Raw genomic sequence first — 15,922 nt, 5'->3', positions numbered from 1 at the left:
TATTAGGTATTTCTGAGGCAGATAAAAGATGGTAAAAGAGGGAGACAGAGCTGACGTCTTAGAGATTTTAATAAAGATTGAAGTTAGTAGTGAAAAGGTCAAAGTGCCATTTGTTGAGCCCCTGCTTCTGGCACGGTTTCAAAGCTTGCAATACTGACTGTGGGGCTGTGATGTGCGTTAATGAACAGTTGTGGCACTTAACTGAGATCATGGGTTGGTCACATGAATATATATAAAAGATATGAGCGAAGATTTTTCTCCCCCCTTTTTGCTGCAGTTTGGCTGCTGGAAGGACTAAACAATTAAAAGAAATGTTTAAAATGTTTGAACACCACACTAAGTCCCCTAGTCTGTAAGGAAAATGAGCTAGGAATAATAGAATACTGCTATAGTTAAATATAGTTATTCAAAATTGTTTTTAGCTACAGATGTTATGCCATTTTAGAAACTTAGACTAAATAATGTCAGATCTTGTTTGCTTTTTTAGTATGTTATTCATTTATTGGGAAATTCAAAATTTAAAACAGCTGGGAAAGGGTTTGGTGTTCACTAAGTAATCTTTAAAATGTGTACGTTTCAGAGTTACTCTTATAGAGCTGTTTAGAAATGACTGAATTGTATATTATAGTTATAAAGTTCTGTAAACATGCTCTACCATGTAGATGACAGGGAAACATGAAATGGGAAAATGAGATAATTCTGGAGCCAAATTTTATGTATTACAGACTTGATAAAACAGCAAATGGGTTTCTCAATTTAAATAATTTGTAACTTTCCAGGAACACGCATGGATGTTATGAACATTATGTATAAAATAGCAGCAGAAAATAATGTTCATTCTCCTTTAATTCTGCCTTTGATGTTTATGTCAAAACGAAGGAGTTAATTTATCTAGGAGTTTCGCTGCATGAGTTGGACTGTACAAAACCAATCATGTAGAAATAATAGACTACCATTGGAAGTGCTGTACTATTGCAGTTTTAATAGCTCTTCAGTACTGCTCAACAATTAGTCCATACATTTTATAGCTGTGTCTTTAAGAAACTGGCACACTCAGCAAAATCACAGTAATTGGGAGATGATGCAATGTGGAGAGAAATCAGAGGAAGAAAATTAATTGAAAAATAGTGTTTTGTTTGGTTTTTGGTTTGTTTTCTTTTGAAATTTTAAACACTGCAGTAGTAATTACTGGTGGGTGAGATTTCTGCAGAATTTAAATTCCCCATGGCTGCAGTTTTGTGAATTTAGTTTTGTTTGTTTTCAAATTAAACCACAAAAGAGGCGAGATAGGGCATTAATAAAATTTTGCTATGGTTTTCTCTCTCTGAAATTGAGTGAGGGTGTTAAGGGTAATGTACAGCGTTTTTTGTTTTTTTTCCTCTACTGACTCTCATGCTTTTTGAGGAAGTTCTCATTACCTGTCAGCATCCTTGTATACCTGATCAGACAGATCATGGAGAATATGTGAATTAGTTTATCATTTACAGAATTACAGAGCTGAAGAGACCTCTGCAATCCCTCTGTGCTCATGTCCACTAGAAGAAGGTACTGATGTTGTCTAAAAGGGGTGTGAGCATCCATCTTCACAGTCATAGCCAATGGGTGCTGACAGACCTTGGGTTTATGCATAAATACTGAATAAGGAGGCAACTAAAAAAAAAAACAACCAGTATCTAGCTCAAAAACAAAAAGTGTTGATTATTTGTAGGTTTATCATCAGCAATTAGGACTTTGTAATGTTTTTTAATAGATTTATTGTCCATTACGGGCCAAAGGCCTGTGAGGCAGTAAGAGTCTACATTTCAACTGAAGTTTGGGCCTGCATATTATATATAGCTGAGTCTTGGTCTTTTAGTGATCAGACAAGCATTTCCTTGTGCGTCAGGGCTGCTGTGTTGGTCTTAATGCCATAAATTACTTGAGGATAATGACAGATAACCAATTGACTAGAGTAGGAGAGCAAACCTGATTCTTAGATGAATAGTGAGAAGAAATAGAGAGGTGTTGCTACTGCTGCATATAACACTAGAGGAAATCATTATCAAAACCCCTAAGAGCTAACATTTTGGTAAGTCAGTCAAATGATGATGGCTTTCTGTAAAAAAGGTGATACAATTTCATGGGATAACTGCACTGCTAATACTCAGGTGCATTATTCTGAACTACGGGCTGCAGAGGAACATGAAAGAGCAGAAAGAGTTTATTAGAGAGATTTTTCCCACCTTCAGCTTTGTGCCAGATTCTGATGGCCTTGTTTTGCACGTTGTATTGAAGTACTGGCTAGGGTTAATGGAAGACTCAGAGAACAGCTCATGGCATGGGAACACCTTCAAGTGAAAGACCAGAGGATGGTGAGCCTTTTAGTGCATGGACGGGAAGGCTGTGAAGGGCCTGAGAGTTCCTCCATGAGCAGAAGACCCATGACTGCAGAGGCCTCTCTCATTTGGCAAATAGGCACATAGCAGGACCCAGTGCTTCAAAGTGGAAGCAGGTAAATTAGTGCTGAAACTAAGGCACAATTATCTAGCAGTGAAGGGTAATTAACCAGGGGAATAATTCAGCTAGAAGTAACATGGATTCTTTATTACTTGAACCTTTGAAATCAAGACTGCTTTCAAAAAGACATGATCCTTACTCAAACAAGAGATACAGTCTTCAGCCAGTAGTCACTCTGAAATTGTACAGACAGTGTGTGCAGAAAGTAAACAAGGCAATAATATCCTACTATTTTCTTCTGGCTTTAAAAACCATTACTGTATTAATGTCAAATCATTTGTAGCATCTGTGTCAGTAAAGGCTAGGTTGTGCTGGATCATTACACATTCATTATTACACAATAAAACAAACCTTCCTAAAATTTGCTCTTTGTTCTCCTCACCAGTCTGCATCCACCGTGAGCAGTGGCCGGTGTCAGAGCCTGACCTGGCAGAGTGCTCCTCTGCTGTGGTCTGCGTGGGCTCTGCCTGTTCTTTGGTGGGCAGCTCAGCTCAGGGAGGATGGGAACTGGTCCATTTTAGGCTACTTCAGTAATTTCTACAAAGGACTAGCTCCTCAGCTGAAATATAGCTGGAAATGTAACCCAATAGCATCCATTTAAAGAAGCTGTTACACACTGCAAGATCATGTGCAGACTTAAGGTACCAACTTCATGAGACTTCATGAGCCTTCCTTGTTGGGTCCTTCAGATATCTCGTCACCTTTTTGTGCAATAGCTTTAAAGAGTGCGTTAATTAAAAAGCAGGTGTTAGCAACAAGTGAGTAATAGAAAAAGAGGAATTTAGTTGAAATCAGCAGTTTCAGTCCCCAGAAAGGGTAGGAGAATTTGTGAAAAGGCTAATAGTGATCATCCTGCTAACATGGGTGACATTCACAGAACTGCTGCTGCTTCAACAGAAAGGTACTGTGCATCCTTCCAGCTCTGTCATCACCCTCCTGTGCTTCATTTGGGATTTGCAACTGTAGTAAAAGAAGTTAACCTCCCAGTGAAAACAGTTCTTTGCCATGGGGTGGCATGTTTACTTTAAGTAGGTGTTGATGATTCTACTTCTCACTTCGTTGATTAAATAAGTCACTTCGATTTCATCTTTCAAGCCTTTCTAACCTCAGCTGAATTTCAGGCGAGCCTGTGTCTCTTGACATACTTGCACAGAAGTAGAGCACAAGTTTGAAAAACAAAATATTATTCCCAGGGTATTTAGCACCTATTCATTCAGAATACCATGTTCAAAATCAGCAGTACAGTTGCCCTTATTCCTTTATACATCCTGATTTTGCGATGAACCACAGTCGTTTGACTGATTTGCCAAAAAAAAAAAAAGGATGGATCTTTAGGGTTTTTGGTGTTGGCCGTTTTGAAAGTCACCCTGTAATTAAGCTGGATATACGTACATTGTGAATGTTTAGTTATGATAGAGATGGGTTTGTTATTAAAAAAAAAAAAAAAAAAAGGAAAAATTACCTAGCTGCAAATCCTTGCAATTGTTTAGTTTAGAAGTTTAAGTCAATTTATGGAAGTCTGTGTTTACTGTCTTCAGAGCTTGATCATGACATTGGAATGTATTTTGGAAAAAAAGACCCTATAAAATGAAATCCACATTTACGGGTAGGGAGCACAGAGCACTTAGGATCAGCAGTGAGACTGGAATATCTCTTTGAAGTGTAGCAAAGAGGAAAACTTGCCAGTGCCATTTTGGGTTTGGAAGGTAGTGAATTGATACACTCAGTAAGTTCTAACACTGTAACAGCCAATAGGCCCAACGCCGTTAATTTCATGGTGAAAACGTGGACCACGATATCCCAAGGACAGCAGTTGGAAGATAAAACTAGATCTGAAGCACGTCATTTAAAATAAAACTTTATTATAAAGTCAGGTCTCCTAAGATACTTCTTTTGTGCTGCGCTGTGAGTAATCGCCATGACTCATCTAGCCTCTGACATACTGCAGCCATCAACATTCCCAGCCACGAGTGTTGCCCTTTATAAAGGAAATATCCTATTTTTGGTATGGCAATGTCCTCAGTTTTAAAGAATTTTCCTCTTTTAAAGTGCTCAGACAATTAATGCCTCATGCATGTATTCAACAATAGTTGCCTAGCAACCATCAGAAATATTCGGGAGAGCAAAGGGAGCTGAGATGAATGAGCAGCCACGTCGGCGCCCATGTCAGGTGAGCTGGGAAGGTGCTAGGGTTGCGCTGCCTGCTGGGGTCTAAGCCTGAACGCCCGTGAGTGGGGGCAGCCCCAGCGCCACGCACACCAGCTCCAGCCCGCCCCTGAGGCAGGAGCAGAGGGGAGCTAAGGGGGGCAGTCCCGCGGCCAGATGCAGTTACGGGAGGGCTTCCACAGTTCCACAAGCCTAAACCAAAACAATACGGAGAAAGCAGCTAAAATAAATTATAGAAAATAAACAAACCCTGCTTAATTGCTGGGGAAATTTTGCCACCTTGTGTTCCATCCCACCTGCAACTAAAGGTCCCATTTTGCTGAGCGGAGATTTTCAGGCCCAGGTCTAACCGCAACACGCCCAGCGTGACAGACTTGACACTGGCCCTTCTCTTGCACCACCGCCCGATTCCCAGTTTTTCTAGCATTTGAGTTGTGGCATAACTTACCTCACATGAGATTTTTCTCACTCTTCCAAGGCAGGTCCATTTCTTTGGACTGGAAGATGCCATTTGAATAAAATGGAAATCTTTCCCCCAGTAGCTCCCCACAGCCACTATGTTTCTGTTTTGGTTTTGGTCTTTTTTTGGTCTTTTTTATTTCTTTTTCTTTTTTCTTGTCCATCAAAACAGTTGAAGTGAAATCTTTGACGTAGGGCTGGAATGACTGAACCTATCAGGCCGAGCTGAAAGCCTCCTCTGGGGACCACTGGGCAGCAGGGTTTCAGGCGAGCACCGCAGCGATGCTGGCGTGCTGGTCCCTTCTGGCTGTGTGGCAGCAGCGGGGTGCTCAGCACATGGGGCGAGGCAAGCTGGGGTGCGGTTCAGAGGGATGCAGGGTAATGTCAGAACGCTCCGAGACAAAGGTTTGATTTGTTGAGGTATTTTCAGTTGGTTTCATTCCATCAGGAATGTTAAAGCTGAGGAGCCTGATAGTTGCCTGTTAGTGTTGCTCAGAGCTCTTTTGACTGCCTGTCCCAATTAGGACAAAATGATCAAATTCTGGCATTTTCCTGTTGGATAGAAAATCGTATTTTTGACCATCTCAACTTCAAAGGTAAAGGTTAAGAGAAAGACTGTGATCTCCATTCCACTCATGTAAATCTGCAGGAGGCAATTATTCGGGATTGACAGTGATGTGATTTAGATCAGAATCTGTCGTTGAAGCTTTTGGGGGTTTGCTGCTACACCCCTTGACTTCTGTGCCACTTGGCTGCCGACTCTTTGCTTCTGGTATGTATTGTTGTTATTTGCATGTGGAAGTGCCTCAGGGGCCCCACATAAAACATTGGTTCACTAGCTTTAGTGTGTTTTTTAGATTAGACGTTAAAATGTTGAAATCAAAATATGTAGGGGGTGGTAGGGAAGTAGCAGATACACAATGGTAATCTGAATAATGTGATTTTTGAGGTTGATATCTTGTGACTTAGAGCTGAAAAATATCACTTATGTATCTTGGAGGTCTGAGGCTTTTGCTCTTTGTGATAATAAAAGGCATTTATTTCTGGCCTTGATGGTGGATGAGATATCAAACTTAAAATATGCCATGATCCTATAGTCTGGTAGTTCTTTCTGGCACTGGTCAGTGACTAAATATAGCCAGTTTTGAACTGCTGTGATAAACCTGGAAATAATGTTCAGCAGAAAATTCTCAGACAATTCCATAGACAAATGCGGAATATGAAATGACTTTTCTGGATCGCATCTGGTTTGTACTGTGTATGCTTTTGTGCCCTCTCATGCCCATGTTTTCCAACTGCTATCTTACAAAATGTTTCGTGGTACAGCTAAACGTTAACTGAAGCATCTCAGTGGTTCATGTTCGTTCATGCTAAAGCAACGAGTAACATAAAGGGTTTTTAAACCCCAGCTATTTCACACATTCCTTCTGGCTTTGTAAACCCTTTTTGCCTTGTTTTTACAAAAAGAAGGTGCATTTAACACATACACACACACACACACACGTGTGTGTTTCCAAAATCACTGATTGTCTTCAAACAAACATAGTCCAGGAACATGCAGATTCTTGCATTGTATTATGGGATTAGTGGTATTCATCTGTCATGCATAATGTGAAGGTGATACTCAGACAGGGAAAAGAATCTAACATCTCCTTTTTGAAATGATTTTTTTTTCTTGAGATAGTCCCTTTCTTTCTTTTCTTTTTTTATCTTATACGTACTTCTAACAGGCAATGTTTAATTTCAAGATGGTGTCTTTGCTAGAAAGATAATCAAATGTAATGTCTTCCACAACCTCTTCATATGCATGACTGCATAAAGCTTGTGTAACAGTTTATTATTATAAAATTAGTATAGCATAGCATAGAGCAAACCGGGCCCCTGGCCAGATGAACTAGACAATGAATAGTTATATAAGGTTTTGAAGCACATGTATTAGAACACAAGCGCCCTGTATTTTCTTCTCAATTGTCTGCTGTTTGTTAATGTTTCCCTTTCAACGTGATTGCATCTCAATTTAATAGCACTTGCCATTTCAGGGTTTACTGTGCCAGCACTCACATGGTTACATCCCCTCTGTGCTACAAAGCCTGCATGTGTATTAAAACTGAACTAGGCAAGGTTAGCTAATGGGTACTTCGAGGGATATGCACTTACGGAATTAAGTGATGTATGTAATTGTTAATTTTGTGTTAACAAGTTTGAAAAATGTGTTTCACCAATAATTGTAATGCTCCGTTCTGTGCAAAGTGTGACATTTTAATTCTTGTTGAACAGTTTCCTACCTCTACTCTGTGTTTTCATGGCAGGGTATTATTTTGCAATCAAGATAAAAGCATTATTTATTAAAGTTCAAAAATATTACATTACTGGAAATTTTAAGCTGCAGATCAATCTCCTGTTTCATAAAAGCATTTCATTGATTTTTTTTTTAATTGCTCTTTGAATTAAACTTAAGTTCCACATTATGGATTGCATATGATTCCAGAAGCAGAGGGATTTTTTTAGTGGAGACGTGATACTGTTTTTAAGGAAATAATGTACCTGTCACAGAGCTGTGGGAAAAGCTTGCATTTGGCATATGCATCGTTGGTACTGTCAGATCCCAGCCTGCTGCATTTTTGGCACAGGGAGACCATTGACTTGGGCTGTGGGAAACCTACATTCAGCACTATCAGTCCTTGTGTCTTTTTCTGTGCGTCCAAAAACTTGTTAGAGAGTTTGCATCCTTGGGAGTCGAGTAACAACAGCTCGGTGCTTTCAGGGGTGCAGGACAGCCTGTCCCAGCAAGAGGGTGCTTGTTGGCTCTGCTTGCAGCCGCTCAGGAGTCACCACCTGGGAGAGCTGCCACACGCACCTGGGCTGGCAGTGCTGCTTTTCGTGGCTTTCTGCGCATAGTCCAAGGAGCCCAAAAGCCTGGCTTCCCCTCTCCCCACTACTTCTGTCCTCCCGAGTCTCCCTTCCTCATTTCACCTCTTTCTCCCCATCGCCACCCGTCCTGTGTGTGCCACCGGCATAACTCCACTCCCTCTTGACAGCCGTTAGTGGTTCATCCACGACATTGCAGATGGGATGCCCACCTAATATTCCCTCTGGCAGAGATTAAATTAATTCCTTCATCCCTTGTAGGCCTAACTACAAAACTGCAGAAAGCAAGGCTCGTGCTTTCCACCCATCCAGCCCTTCTGGCTCGTCCCAGCAGCGGAGCTGGGCCCCGCGCACTTTCTGGTCGCCAAACAGCGAGGGAAGGCAGCTGAGGAGGGGAGACCGCAGCCGTCCCCCACCGAGCAAGGGGTGGCTGCGGCTGCCATTTGGCTCCCAGGAATAAAATTGTCTCATTTGCCAGTAAAGATAAAGAAAGGGCAGGGAGGGAGGAGCGTAATAGGCTCAAAACACAATAAAAATAGCAAAGGAAACAAACAGTTTCTGCCTAATTCGAAACCAACCGATCTCCATGGTGATTGCAACAAATGTGTGCTGTGTTTGGCTTTTAGTGGAGACAAAGGTTAGAAATAGGAGTTCACACACTGTGTTACGAGATTTGGTTGAACGGAGAAGTAAAAGGGTTGGTACCTTCACGGCCATTGGAGTGGCCATGTGAAGGTGCCCAGGGGAAACCGGGGAATAACCTCCTTGAAAATCCAATGGATTTGGGTGTCCTCTTTCCTCACGCATCTCCAGAAAAATTGGGCTTTATAAATTACCTTGAATTTTTGCTTTCAACAATTCTGTTCTGTGGAAAGAAGAGTCTGTCAGGCTGTGGCTTCAGACAAAAATAGCACGGTGGAAGAGCTTCAGAAAAGAGGCAGTAAATGTGAAACCTTAGATAAATAATAGGACTAATATACTTGCCACAGTAAATAATAGGACTGTAACTCCCCAAAGGTCTTGATTGACATTGTCTCAAAGTAACTCCTTATGTGAAATAGAAGCCTGAGATAAAATTTCAGCCTTAATTTACAGATATTTGAGACAGAGGGAGAAGGGAGTGCATTAATCCTTACCAAAGAAGAAATTCCTGTTCATGGTAGCCTGAAATACTGTCATGTGATGAGTCAGAAAATTTTTATTGTTCACGTCTTCAGAGGTCAGGGATACTGAGCTCTGGCATGCAGACTGGTCAGATAGCATTTGCAAACAGACACTTCTGCTTTTGCTGAGGCTGTGGGCACGGAAAGCTTCCTGTTTGCAATAGGTCTGCATCAGTTTTTCTTTTTAAAACAAGGATTTTAAAGGGAAAAAGATTGCACTTTTGAAATCCTCAGTCATAATGAAAAGATCTCCAGAGGCAGCTGATGAAGACATTCAGAGTGAGTGTTACGCAGCACCAAGATTTAGAGTTTCTTGAGTAAATATTGACCAGTTTGACCTTTGCTTCTCCTCAGTCAATATTTATCTCTTGGGACAATGAATCTTCATATTCACCTTAGCTGAAGTCCAGATCTACATAATAGTGTACTTGGAAATCTAGGAGAGGTGCTGGTTTGTCTTGGAGCTACTTTTATCTGTTTAAAATTAGATATACAGAAGCTTTGGCCATTCATGTCACTTTGTCAGGTTTCCTAAACAAAGCTAAATCGGGTCACGTCTGGTCGGGAGGCTTCTAGGAAAAACCTAGATCCTGCAGCAGTCGGCACAGGCGTATCTGGGAGCGGAGCAGTCCTTTTATTGGAAGTGAGATGAGGATTCCCATGCAGTGTGAAAGCCCTTCCAGATGCTATCAGGAGGAGGGGACTGACCAAGATTAGTCAATAAAATTCTTGCTGTGTATTTCATGAGGCAGAGAAAAGAAGTTTTCTGAACCTCCCACAGTCTTCCAGCAGCCTAATCCCACAAAACCCATCACGTATTGTGCGGAAAGGAAGAGAAGGCTCAGCCCAAGAGACCGGTGTGCAGGCAAGGTGGGTCCCACTGGTCCCCCAAGATGTGGCTCTTGCAGACAGGGCAATTGCTGGGCTCCTGGGCTGCGCCCTTGGGAGCAGGCAGGTGGAGGTGGCCTTCGGCCGGCACAGACAGGCAGCATGTTACACATACCTGGGTATGCGCACCAAATGGTTTGTCTTCTCGAACGTTCTTTTTTTTTTTTCCCCGGTTATGCTTTTTGAATTGCCATATGCAGTTCTTGTGATATTTCAGTCTTGTCAAATTAGGCAGAGAAAACCTGACAATTAACTCAGGATACATAACAAATAAAGTAATGTTTGGCATTTTTACTGTGCAATCAGTCAGTAATATTACAGGTGGCCTGTAAGTTACAAAAAAAAACTAGCTTGTTTTTGTAATCCTCTAACTATCAGAGGTATTTGTTTGGGGAAAAGGCATTGAGAAAGAAAAGAATTTTAAAATTGCACAATTGCAGCTGAAAACAACAGAGCAGGCAACGTCACGCGTTTCTGAAGAGCACGCCGCTTAGTTTTATAGTAACAGTATTTTAAGAATGCTGACGGTACACAGGAAAGAAGTGAATAATTCCTATTGCAAAACCCTGGTGGTTTGGTATATTCAAACTGCTAAGGCTTAATCAGCCCTGGATTTCTGTTAGGAAAAACAGGACATTATAAAAAAAAAAAAAAAAAGCTTGCTGAAGCAGTAGTGATTTATCAAAGCAGCATTCAAATAAAATACAGGTTTGGCATCCTCACTTAGGATAGGCTGGAAAATGCATTTATGTTTTCAGGTACCTTTTTTTCCTGATTGACTTGTTTTAATACCGGTGTTATTTACATTTCAGGGATGGGCCTGTATTATGCAGGAAATTGTCCAAACCCCTACAGCTGTATTTTAAATTGAAATGATTTTTTTTTTTTTATGAAGTGATTGTGCAGACTTAATTTAGTAATCTATTATTAAATTTATAGTTCCAGGCTGCACAAAGCCTTTATATAGCACAAAAGCGGGCCCACGCGAAGACCTGCGCTATATATACACCTGGTTCCGAGCGGCAAATCCCCCACATGTGTTGCCCATTTCCAGAAACAAATAAACTGCCGCTTTGGAAAACTCGCCTTCTCTTCCTTATTAGGGAATCGTGCGGGGCTCGGTGCGAGCGCAGCCCGCTCCCCCGGCTCTCGCCCCCTATTTTTAGCCGTGAGGGGCTCGCCGGGGCCGGGCCCGGGGCCGCTGACGGGGCCGCGGCGGTGGCGGGCGGGCGGCGCCAGGGGGCGGCTGCGAGCCCCTCAGCGCGGCTCCCTCAGCGCGGGCCCCTCGGCCCGGGCCCACCGGCGGCAGGGAGCGGGCCCGGCGAAGCTGTGAGGGAAAAGGCTGGCCCGCGGGCGGCTTTTGCCCAAATAAGGATTTTTTTTTGTAGGCCCGTCCGTTAGATGCTGATCGACTGGCAGTCGGTCATGAGTTAACGGCGCCGGGTGTGCCTGCCGGGCGGCACCACGCAGCTCGGCCGGAGAGGCGAGGCGGCTGTAATCAGCCACACGGAACACGGGGACGTGTGTAAAGTGTGCAGTGGGCCCCTCCGCCGGGCTCACGCCGGTGGGTTCCTAAGAACCGGCACTGGCTACGAGGGAGCGTTGCACAACCGTCGTCGTGCTCCGTTCAAACCCTGCCCTGCTCCGATGGATTAACGAGCGCAGCCCCACTTCATTTGGGCTGCCCTGAGCGCTAAGGGCTGCGGCGGGGGCGTGGAGCGGAGGTGGGCTCGCTCCGGGCTGTGTTCACATCTGGGACCGTTGCACCGAGTCCCCTGGGTTTGCGCACATTGAACCCTGGCCAGATGATGTTACCGGCAGGACCTTAAAACCACCGTCCTCCAGGTGTTTTGATGGACACAGAAATTCCCCTTTTACTAGTGCAAATTTTTGGAGTTACCACCGCTGCATTTTACTGGTGAAAAGCGCAGATTCCCCCCTGCTCAGCGTCCTGTCCCATCCCATCCCATCCTGTCCCATCCCACCCCAGCGCTCTTCAGGTGGGTGTAGGACCCAGAGCAGACGGTGCAGAGCGACGGCTTTGTCTCGAGCTCCGTGTGGGAGCAGCGTTGCTTCTCATCCTCCTTCCCACTGCCCGCACTATGACAGGGTGTCCTCACAGGCAGCAGCTTTTGGACATTGCCAAACTGCTGCTGTTGGAGCTGGTGGCAACACGGAGATGTGAACGGGAGCAGGGCTTAGGCTATTGCTCCTGTTCTGCCTCCACCTGACTCCGTGTGTAGTCTCCACTGCAGTGGATGTTTCATGTAGGCATCAAGGAGGGAGCTGGCATAGATCCTGTGCGTCACTTTGCTTATATCTTCATGCAGGTTGGTTGCACCTAACAAGGAATGATTGCAGTACGGTACAATGATAAGGTGGGAAGAAAAGAGAAAAAAAATATAGAATACTTACACTAAGAAAAAAATTATATTGGTTTCTTACATAATCCACTACAAATCAGAAGTGCAAGAGATTTAAATAATGTATTTGCCATTTTCATGTTTTGTGCGTTTGGATGATCATAGCCTCCTACCTGCTGTTGTCATTCCCCAAAGCAAGATCTCAGGAAAGCATCCATTTTATGCGTTTCGTATGAATTTCTGCCTGTTTACGCAGAGTCCATCCTTTACCAGTCAATTAGACCATCTAATCTGACTATCTGCGCGGATAGCATCAGCTACATAGCTATTGTATTTCCGAGGTATGTAGGTCACGTCTCCATTGGGCACTGCTGACTCTGCTAGACAGCAATTTAACAAACACTTTTGCAGGAGAGAAAAGGAAATATTGCTAGGAAAGACGTCTTAACATTTGCTGTGTGCTCTTATTTGCCTTGTATTTTCGAACGTAGTCTAATGGGGAGTCTACCTTGTGTGTTCTGCAGAGTTGCGATGAGGTTGGCTGACTTGCATGGGTTTGCTGTGCGTTCTCCCTTGCTGCTGTGTTTGTACTGCTTTTGTCTTGGCTATTACATAATCTGTTTGTACCTGCTCGTTCTTCCTTCACTTTACTTTTTTTTTTTTTTAACCCAGACTATCCTGGGAAATGAGACATGTGCTACTTGCGTGCTGCTGTTACCCTCCTGCAGAAACCAAGCCCCCTGTCTGCAGCCTCCCAGGGGTGGCCTCTGGGTGCGGAGGCCATGAAGGCTGGAGGCTGGCTGCAGGTTTCTGAGGGAAAGTGAAACCGGAGGAACCCGTGGCCAGTCCTGTGATGCTGCCCAAACGCGGCGTGTTTCATGATGAGATAGGACAATTTCTTTGTTCACAGCTTGAATGCTCCTCCCCCTTAGTCACGAACAGAATCATGCTGGCTCGGTTCAGTTCGACACTTAACACTGGCTCAGCCTCAAAGATATGAATGGCCCCAGAAGTCATCAGAGGTCTGGGCATGCTCCAGGTCTTTACAAGTTAGACATGTACTTTGATGAATCAAGACTGTGGCTCTTCAAGCTCCTTGTCCTGAATAGCACAGTACTTTACTGTATTTGTTCGTATAATCTTGGAGTTTCTCACCAAACAAACCCCTGAGTCATCCAGTCTGGTATGAACCAAGTAGTGGCTCATCAGCCAAAATTACCAGCAAGTGCTTTCATCCAGTTCACCACCTTTTTTCCGAAGGAGAAGGGAGACAGCTGTTTGAGCAAGGAGCAGGGCCAGACAGCTGGATGCCTGCCGAGGCTGTCCTGCAGCAGCCAGGATCTGGCCCTCGGCCTGCCTGAGGCAGGACACCCAGCTCTGGCCGGGTGTCTGTCAGAGACCCTCCAAGCGCGCGCATTTCTGCTGCGTGGTGCCCCCAGCATGCGGCTGGCTCAGGCTTTTCCTGGAAGGTCTTCCAGAAGCTGATGGTGCACGTGCCCCAGCATACTGGCATCAGCTCTCGTGCGTCGACTCCAGTGCCTCGGTGTGTGTCACTACACCTCCTGCTTTCTGAGTACCAGCTTTTTCTCCCCTTCAGGGCTCTCACATTACCTCACAAAGTCATTTCTCAGTCATTTTTGCTGAAACCCAGCACAGGTTGAGCTTTTTGGGTGTCCCCCCAGGGCGGCAGGCCCTTGTGCCACAGCATCTTCCCACCACAGTACATTGGGCTTCCAGTTTGAGGCAGCCCGTGAAATGCCACCCTTGGGTCTGTCAGTGTCACCTGGGGTCCTTGCTCACGGGTTTATGCTGGAGCAGTACTGGGGAGAGTTGGTTTTCTTTAGCCTCAGTGTCAGCATTGTGCCAGTCCTGGTGTCACGGAGAACATTACTGTCAGGGACCTTGTATTTATTTCACTGAAGAAAATGCTGAATATCATCAAGTCTAACAGCAACCCCTGCGGAATCCTACCAGAAATATTTTCATTTGATAGAAATTCCCTGCTGATGCCTGTGTTTAGATCTATCATTTAACCAGTTCCTAATCTTTTTAATGTATGCTAGAGTAAAATTATGTGGTGTTATTTTTTAATCAAAGTGTTATCTAGTGTTAAATCAATTGCCTTGCCAAAATGCAGGTAAGTTCCCCGCGTGCTGCTAGCTTCTCTAATCAAGCTTGCAGTTTCAAAGTATAAAATAAGGTGCTTTGTTTGTTTTCTTTTTTTGTTGTTTTAAGATCTGGTTTATGTAAAACCAAGTCAATTGACTGACTTTAATTATATTCTTTTGCAAGCATATCATCTGGCTTCTTTGCAAATATGGAACAAATATTTACCAAACACCTCTGCCTCTTTTTGAATCATTAATAACAATTCTGTCATCTGTAGCCAGTAATAGGCGTACTCTGGATTATTTTTTTTTAATTATTATTATTTAGATTTGCTACGAGGACTACTTGAATGTCACATGTTTGTCAGGCATAGATTTTTTCTCTGAAGTCTTCATCTTCCCTTTTCATTTTGCCATACTTCACAATATTGAACATCTGCATAGATTTGTCAAAAAAAAACCAACACCCTTTTCCCTTTTTTTTTTTTTAACCCAAATTAGTCAGCAGGACGAAACAAAGCCCTTACAGCAGAAGTCTTAATTAACTTCCAGCCATGCTGAAATGAAGAAAATGAGACTCCAAGCCTTGTCCTGAATCTCGTCACAGTCTTCCATGGAAACTAAAAACATTCCGGTTTGGGCATAATTAGCCAACCTGGTATTTGCAATGCCTCTAACTTTACTGTTAAAAACAATACCGGTCTGACCCATAATCCATGAAAAATACCACCTTTTTGCTTTTTTCAGAGATGGTCTGGTCAGGAGGGGGGTCAAAACAACAGTCTGCAGCAAGTCATATGTCTCCACATTAATCCACACAAGGAAGTGTCTGTTTCAGTTATTTCCAAATGAGGAATGTTTTCTTTAGAGAGGTAGCAAATTGATTTTCCCCACATGGAGCATGGGATATCTCATTTCCAAAACAAAACTTTGAGAAATGGCTACACAAGTCCTCTTTCTCCACACGGGTTAGAAAGCGGTGTGGATCCTTAGCGTTGTGTTGTTTGTGACTGCACGGTACTCCAGGTCAGTTCTGAAATGTTCAGTTATACATCCACGGAGCAGAGGAGTTGCAGAAAGGAATAAACAAGTGTTTGGATTTAGAAAAAAAGTCTAGTAAAAACAGCTTTAATATTCAAATTGTTTTATGTGCAGCTTGTGTAGGCAAGAGGTGTGTGTTTGTGGAGGGGGTGGGTGACCTCCAGAGGTCAAGAACATTAATTCTTGGTAGGTGTTCATCTCTCACTACCGTGGGTGTTCTTGGGAGCCTGTAGAGAGTATCCCCCAACTCAGTCAATAGTTTTGTTCCCTAAACAAAGGGCTGGGGTATTTTAGCCTAGTCCGATCCTTTCCTTTATTTTCTAGCTACGTTAAAATTCTGACTCTTTGATGCAACACTACATTGGTTGCA

At 43.4% G+C, this 15,922-nt stretch overlaps 1 protein-coding gene across 6 annotated transcripts in view; it reads left to right on the top strand.

Annotated features, from left to right (window-relative positions):
• The window catches only part of ARID5B (AT-rich interaction domain 5B), a 116,606-nt gene that overhangs the window by 54,730 nt on the left and 45,954 nt on the right, over window positions 1-15,922 (top strand). Inside the window, exon 1 of one of the 6 annotated variants that reach the window (XM_013173753.3) lies at window positions 4,469-4,666. The exons of the other annotated variants lie outside the window; for them this stretch is intronic. Within the exon in view, the coding sequence (XP_013029207.2) occupies window positions 4,660-4,666 (7 nt within the window). The 5' untranslated portion in view covers window positions 4,469-4,659. Of the gene's footprint in view, window positions 1-4,468; window positions 4,667-15,922 lie in introns of those variants that run through there. 6 annotated transcript variants of the gene reach the window in all.

This window comes from Anser cygnoides, chromosome 7 (assembly GCF_040182565.1).
Source record: "Anser cygnoides isolate HZ-2024a breed goose chromosome 7, Taihu_goose_T2T_genome, whole genome shotgun sequence".
In the NCBI taxonomy this organism is placed as follows: Eukaryota; Metazoa; Chordata; class Aves; order Anseriformes; family Anatidae; genus Anser; species Anser cygnoides.
Note: the sequence above shows the minus strand (reverse complement) of the source record. Positions and strands in the feature narration are given on the sequence as shown.